The 7,109-nt window shown below is 56.3% G+C and overlaps 1 protein-coding gene across 1 annotated transcript in view; it reads left to right on the forward strand.

Annotated features, from left to right (window-relative positions):
• Window positions 1-7,109, forward strand: part of KIRREL3 (kin of IRRE like 3 (Drosophila)) — a 142,174-nt gene that overhangs the window by 85,003 nt on the left and 50,062 nt on the right. Inside the window, exon 4 of the mRNA XM_012001243.1 lies at window positions 6,750-6,907. Coding sequence (XP_011856633.1) covers window positions 6,750-6,907 — 158 coding nt within the window. The remainder of the gene's footprint in view (window positions 1-6,749; window positions 6,908-7,109) is intronic.

A 7,109-nucleotide genomic window follows, 5' to 3' on the forward strand; every position in this document is an offset into this window, starting at 1 on the left:
TATATAACTTGTCCGCAATCATATGGTTCATAAAGTGATGGACTCAAGTCAAGTTGAGCTCCGCAAACGTATATGCCACCCTGTGCCCTGTGCAGCAGGCGGGCACTCTGCGGGGAGATGGGGATCCGGATGGAGATCGTGGTTCAGGGAAGAGACACACACACAGAGATTTCCATAGGCTGTGGCAGCTAGTGAGTCAGGGGATGCCCGGGATGCTGTGGGATCGTAGACAGAAGCCCTATATACTTGACCCAACTGGGAGATTCTAGAAAGGCCCCTCAGAGAGGGTGCCCTCTGAACTAAGTCTCTCAGAGGGTGTGTAAGAGTGACCCAGGAGAAGACCAGTGGTCCAGGAGAATGCCAGCATTCCAAGCTAAAGAAATGGCATACACAAAGGAACCTGTTCTGAAACAAGATTGTGTAACTCCAAAGCCAGTAAGCAGGGAGCAGTCTACTCCTTTCTCTGGCCTGCCCCGAGGGAGCGAAGGGAGCAGGAAGCCTGTGAAGGGATCAAGGGTCCCCATATGTGCTCTTTGTCCAGCCAGTCTTCCCTTCATAGCACTTGTCAGTTTGTCATGATTTCTACCTAGGAACCCTTAGATCAGCGCTTCTCCAGCTTGAAAATGTATATGAATTGTCTGGGGTCTTTTGAAAGGCAGATTCTGACTGAGGAGGTCTGAGGTGGAGAACAAGAGTCTGCTTTTCTAACAAGCTCCCAGGAGGTGCCAAGGCTGCACACACATCCGTCTTGGGCACTGGCCTGGAGTGACAAGGGCCTCCCCATCAGCTCTAAGACGGCAGCCCGTGTATGGCTTCACTCAGCTATCATAGCCTCAGCTTGTGAGGTGGAGAAGGCTGGTGAGAGAAAGGTTGGGAGGGAGGCAGGCAGGAGGGCAGGGCACACGGCAGGCTGACTGCAGGGCTGCAGCGGGGAATGTGGGGACAGAGAAGATGCTGACGGTGAGGGAGATGCACCCCGAGGCCTCAGCATCCTCCCTCCACTGTAGTCAGTGCTGGAACTCCTAGCACGGACTCTCCCAGAGCCCCTGGGGCTGCAGCAGAACAAAAGCAAAGAACCCACAAACGTCCTCCTCCCTGCTCAGCCAAGTGTCTCTGATCTGTCACCACACACAGCCTGCCGCCTCTCCCATCCTGTGTTCCAGACAAATCAGAGGACAGCAGCCACGGAGAAGCAGGCTGAGAACCAGCTCCCAGCGCCAAGCCCTCCTCAGCCAGGCTTCCCCCTCTCCAGGAGAGGCATGAGCACCAACCCTGATGCCACAGCAAGCAGCAGAGTTCCTACACTGCTATCCCAGCTGGCCTCAGAAGGGTCCCCGCTTTGCCCTCCTCCCTCCCACTACTCACCCAGCCCGCTCCCAACTCTACCCAATGCACACACACATGCATGTGCATACATATATACACATATATACACACACACACACAGGTATACACGCGTACACACATACATACACATGTATACACATGTAGATACACATGTACATATATGTACACATACACACATGCATATATACATATACACATACACACACATAGACACATACACACATATTCATGCATATACATGCACACACACATATACACATACAACGTGTATGCACATATATACACATACACACATATACACACGTGCACACATATATACACACACATACACACACACACAAGATTAAAAACGCTGACCTCAGAAGCCAAAGCCCATGATAACCACACCCCCAGCCCCATCCCCACTCCCCTTCTGAGGGTCTTTTATTTAACAAATAATATTCAACACATGTTTCTTTAGCGCCTGCTATGTGATACATCAATATCACAATGACCAAGATAGATAAGGTCTTTGCTGTCCTTTCTAGAATGGTGACAGATAATAAATGAACCCAGTGATCCAGACAGTGCAGGGGTGGGTAGTGGAGAGTCAATGAGGGGCTCTTGAAGCTGCACCTTCATTGACAGGAAGAGCCAGCAGAGTGAGGAACAGAAAAAAGCATTCGACAGAGAGGACCAGGGCAAGACCGGCCCTGAAGGAGCCACGTTTGCTGAGCAGCAGAGAGCCAGTGGGGCCAGGGCCTGCTGAGTAAGGAGTGGCCGGAAAAGACTGAGGCCCCAGGGCAGCGAGGGCTGTAGGTGCCAGTGCTTGTAGGCAATGCCTACTCTCCTTCAGCAGGAAGCCCCTGGAGGGTTTCGTGTTCGTGATGGGCCACTCTGCCAGCTCTGTGGGGAACTCACTGCTCATTGAGTTAAATGAGAACCAGTCTTGCTTTCCAAAGGACTGGGCATCTGTGAGGTTCTCCTCCTTGAAGTATCAGGGCAGGAGGGTGGCCCTGTTGGTCCCCCAGCCCTCCAGCTGGTCGGTGGATCAGCCATGCTCAGAGACCCGCCATCCAGGCTGATGGAGCATCGAGGAGTTCCTGGAAGCCCAGCCAGGTCCCATTGGGTGACCAAGTGGACACTGGAGGGAATTCCCTCAGTGCTGTCCTTGTCCTGGCACCAAGAGAGTTTTTCCAGCCTGCTCAGACGAGGCTGGCCGGCCTGACAAACTGTCTCTAAAAAACAGGGAGTATAGAGGTTAGAGAGAACCTTAGTGCGTGAAACAGATGAAAACTTTACCTCTCCAGTTGGAGCCAGGATGTGCATCCCAAGCCCACCCTCACCCTTCTTTGCTCTCATCATTGGTAACTTTGGGTCAGCCTCTTGCGCTTTCTGGCCTCAGTTTCCCTCTCCCCATGCCACCTCTCCACCAGAAACCCCACTGTCTTTGGCAGCAGAACTTGGGGAAAGCTCTTGGGGGCTCCCTCCCACACACAGGGAAAGGGACAGGTGCCCCTACTGCCCACCCACACAAGGCAAAGTCTTCGGAGCTGGGCAGGGAAGGACAGAGCAGGCAGGGAGACCGAAGCTGCCTGTACAGTCCTGGCCAACGGGAGAGTAAACTGTAAAGAGCTCAGCATCCCATGATGATGTGTTTCTTTCATAATCAATGCCCCAGGAGCCAGCTGGGTGCAGGAGTGTCACTCAGCCACCCCTAGCTAAGGCCACGCTGTGGCCTCTCAGGCCAGCTTCCAGCTCTGGGGACCCACTCCGCCTGGTACCCGCTCCGTCCTCCCCAGGCCTCAGTGCCCCAACAGTTAATGCCATTTTTTCCCTGACTGACAACAAGCACAACACCAAAACAGTCAACTATTTTTATCTCCGGATTAATCACGAAAAGGCTAACGCTTCCACCTTCCTTGTGATTAAAAATTAGAAGCCCAAACTCTATAGTGGTTGAGGATAATAACCAATCCTGCAAGGGGGTGATGAATAATGCATCTCCGGGCGGGGGCTGCTCCGAAACTTCCTCCCCTGCCCACTGCCCGGCCCAGCCTGGCCGAGTCTGAATGGGGAGGTAATGAGGAGCCCCCTTCCACGCCAGACACAGCTGCCAAGAGCGACTGCTGATTTCTCTTCAGCCTGCCGGCCCCCAAACATCCCCCCTCCTCACCGACCCCCACCCCACCCCAGCCCCCACCCCCCATCTGGTGTGCAGTGAGGCGAAGACCAATCAATAATGCATGGCTACATGAATACCCAGCGTGATAACCACTTATTTGGGAAGATGTAATCAGGCCCCATTCTGAGGGTGGCTGTGTGTGCGTGGCTGTGTGTGTGCCTGAGCACTCCCACAACACACCCGACTCCCTCCTCCCCCGTCCGTGCTCCCTCTAATCCAATATTCCAGTAACACAACACTCCAGCCACAAGCAGGAAGGGCCTGTCCTCTGGGTCTTGGATTCTCGGGAAGGCCTTGGTGGCTGCACTGTGCTCGGAGCAAGCAGTGGCTCCTGTACCTCAGCCCAGAGCCCAGAAAGCTGTTTCTGCCATGGGACCCCCTGGGGAGCTCCCCAAAGTCCTGATGCCTGGGGTCCCCTCCAGAGACTGGACTTGGCTGCTCAGGGTGTCGCCTGCCAGTGAGGTTTTAAAACCTCTGCAGAGGAGTATGCAGTCAAGACTTCAAACCCCTGCTCAAGGCCCAGCGAATGTCAGTGCTGGAGAGCAGTCAGCTCCCAGATCCTCCTTGCTCTCACGTTCGCACCTGAAGCCACCCTGAGAGAAGGGGCTTCCTGCTCCACCCTCTGCTCTCAGGCACTTTCCACAGTCACTGGGAAGGCTGAGGCCCCAAGTATCCAGGCTGTCCCCAGGGCTCCACGTGGCTCTTTTTCCAGGCCCTCAGCTAGCTCATGGAGCCTGAGCTCCTCCATCCTGGTCAGGGAGGCTGCTTCGCAGAAAGAAGGTTGAAGGCTGGTCACCTGTGAGCCCGGCTCTTCCCACTGGAAGGCCCCTACCCACCGCGTGGAGATGCAATTCCCCTCCTCCGCAAGCGGTTGCACCCACCCCTGCTTGGGGGAAAGCCCTAATCCGCCTCCCTTTTGCCCTGTGGCCAGGCCCACCCCAAGGAGGCCCGTGGGCACTAATGGAAGGGTGCAGGGCGGGCGGCTGGGGGGTCGTCTTCTCCATCCACCCCATTCCCGCCTGCTTCCTCTGGGCCTCCAGGAGGCTTGGCTGGAGAGCCCAGAGCTAGGCAGGGTTGCATGAGGCAGACTCTGTTCCTGAGCCAGGTTCTCGGTGGAGTCCAGGGCTCGCTGCCCCTGGGATCAGCTTCTTGGAAGCCGGGGGAGGTTGTTGATTCCTCAGGAAATGGCACTGCTGCGCTGTTAGTGTTGGAGCAGGCCTCCAAGGCTGGGCAGGGAGGGCAAGGCAGCTGGTCTGAAGGTTTGCTTCTTGGCTTCTTACTGGGCCCTCATGGGGGCTTCCTGTCCCTCCTGGAGCTTTCGGAGAAGCCGGAGTGGACCAGGAGAGGTGCTGATGGGGCGATGCCCTGGGAAGGGAAGGGAAGCTCCCATGCAGGCCGAGTCTGGAAGGCTGAGCCAGCGGAGTCAGGACGGCCCGGAGCTGTGACTGTCCAGCTCTGAACTTCTCCAGCCCAGAGTCCCGAGCACAGAGCCTGCATAGAAGGGCGGGCTTTCTCTGGCCACCAGGCACAGAGGACCCTTTGTGCTAGGTCCCCAGACCCCTGTTATCCAACTACCCCTTCTCTGTTTGCTGTGTACACAGACGGCTCACGTCTTGATGTGTCCGGAAGCCCTGGGACTCTCTCAGCCTCCAGAGCTTGTGGGTCCAGCCCCTCCTGGAGGAAGGGAAACAGGGATTCCTCAGAGAACAGTCGCCTCATCTCCTGTCCCTTCTGTGGCTTGTGCAGGGAGCAGCAGAGGCCTGAGACCCTCAACATGTCCCCAAGCACAAACATGGGAAGAGGCCCTGTGCCCTAAGGCAAGGCACTTCACATCTCCGGGCCCTCCTCCGAGCCATGACCATCCGCCGTTCTTCGGCCCGTAGTCCTCATGGGAATCAAAGGGGTGACTCCATTGGGGCCAGCAAATGTCAGTGGAGCTTCCCCCAGGCACAGGGTTCTGTGCTGGGCACTGCGGAGACCGTGCTCTGACGTGGATGCCCCCTGCTCCTGGCACTCGGGATCCCTTGACGGGAGCCACCCGTCTCTGACCCTGCTACAAAATGCAGTGGGAAGGCCGGGACAGGAAAGAATCAGGCTGCTTCTGGGGATGAAGGGGCTGGAGCCACTCCGGAGGAGTCAGGAGCTCGGGAGATGCCAGCATTTGCGTAGCCCTCCGAAGCGCTGGCTCCACCCTAAAGGGCTGCCCTGTACCCTGCCCCCTGCCAGGGAAGGGGCCGGCCTGGTGCTCCCAGGTTCCCTGGGCCTGGCCTCCAGCCCTGGCTCTGCCACCATGTGACCTTGAGCCAGTCACTAATCCTGCTGGAACTCGGCTTCCGGATCTGTGTCTTTGGGGTGATAATGTGGACCTCACCAGACTATTGTGAGGACTAACACAGACAGCAGGTGTGACAGTGCTTCATTTAAAGAAAAAAGAAGAGCTGGGCGCCATGGCTCATGCCTGTAATCCCAGCACTTTGGGAGGCTGAGGTGGGCCGATTACCTGAGGTCAGGACGTTGAGACCATCCTGGCCAACATGGTGAAACCCTGTCTCTACTAAAAATACAAAATGTAGCCAGGTGTTGGCCGGGCATGGTGGCTCAGGCCTGTAATCCCAGCACTTTGGGAGGCAAGGCAAGCAGATCACCTGAGATTAGGAGTTCAAGACCAGCCTGACCAACATGTTGAAACCCCATCTCTACTTAAAATACAAAAAAAATTACTCAGGCGTGCTGCCAAGTGCCTGTAGTCCCAGCTACTTGGGAGGCTGAGTCAGGAGAATCACTTGAACCTGGGTTGAACCTGGGAGGCAGAGGTTGCAGTGAGCTGAGATCATGCCACTGCACTCCAGCCTGAGTGACAGAGAGAGACTTCGTCTCAAAAAAATAAAAAGAAAAAAGAAGAAGTTAAAAAGAAAGAAGCCACAGACATCGCCTGGGCCACAGAGCTCTGCTACCGGGCCTGGTAGTGCAGGCTGAGGCTGCTGGCCCTGTCCCCCTTCGGCTGGGCCTGAGCAGGGATGCGATGACTGGCGGGAATAGCCTCCACTGTAAGCACGCAGTGCACATGTCAGGGATCACTGCGGATGCTGCTCTCATCGTTACGATACAAGCAGATGATGCGTTTTATCAACGTATGATAATTATTATTTGTCATCATCTCCACAAAATCCTCCCAGCCCGCCTGCCGTCCTGCCTGAGGGGGCAGCCTCAGCCTAACCTTCTGCTTCTCTCCCCGCAGTGCCGCCTGATGACCCCGTCATCCTGGGGGGCCCTGTGATCAGCCTGCGTGCAGGGGACCCTCTCAACCTCACATGCCACGCAGACAATGCCAAGCCTGCAGCCTCCATCATCTGGTTGCGAAAGGGAGAGGTCATCAATGGGGCCACCTACTCCAAGGTGAGGCCTGGAGGGGAGGGGGTGGGTGTCGGTGGGCTTCAAGAGGAGTGTGTGGGGAGGGGGCTAGGGGGTCAGGGAGTTGATGGGGAGGAGGCTAGGTAAGGAGGGGGCAAAAAGGAGTAGGGGCTGGATGAGGAGGGGACTAGGAGGGGTGGAGGTTAAGTAGAGAGGGAGCTAGGTGGGGAGGGGGGTAACAGGGGAG

The sequence above is a fragment of the Mandrillus leucophaeus genome, unplaced genomic scaffold (assembly GCF_000951045.1).
Source record: "Mandrillus leucophaeus isolate KB7577 unplaced genomic scaffold, Mleu.le_1.0 Scaffold656, whole genome shotgun sequence".
NCBI lineage: Eukaryota > Metazoa > Chordata > Mammalia > Primates > Cercopithecidae > Mandrillus > Mandrillus leucophaeus.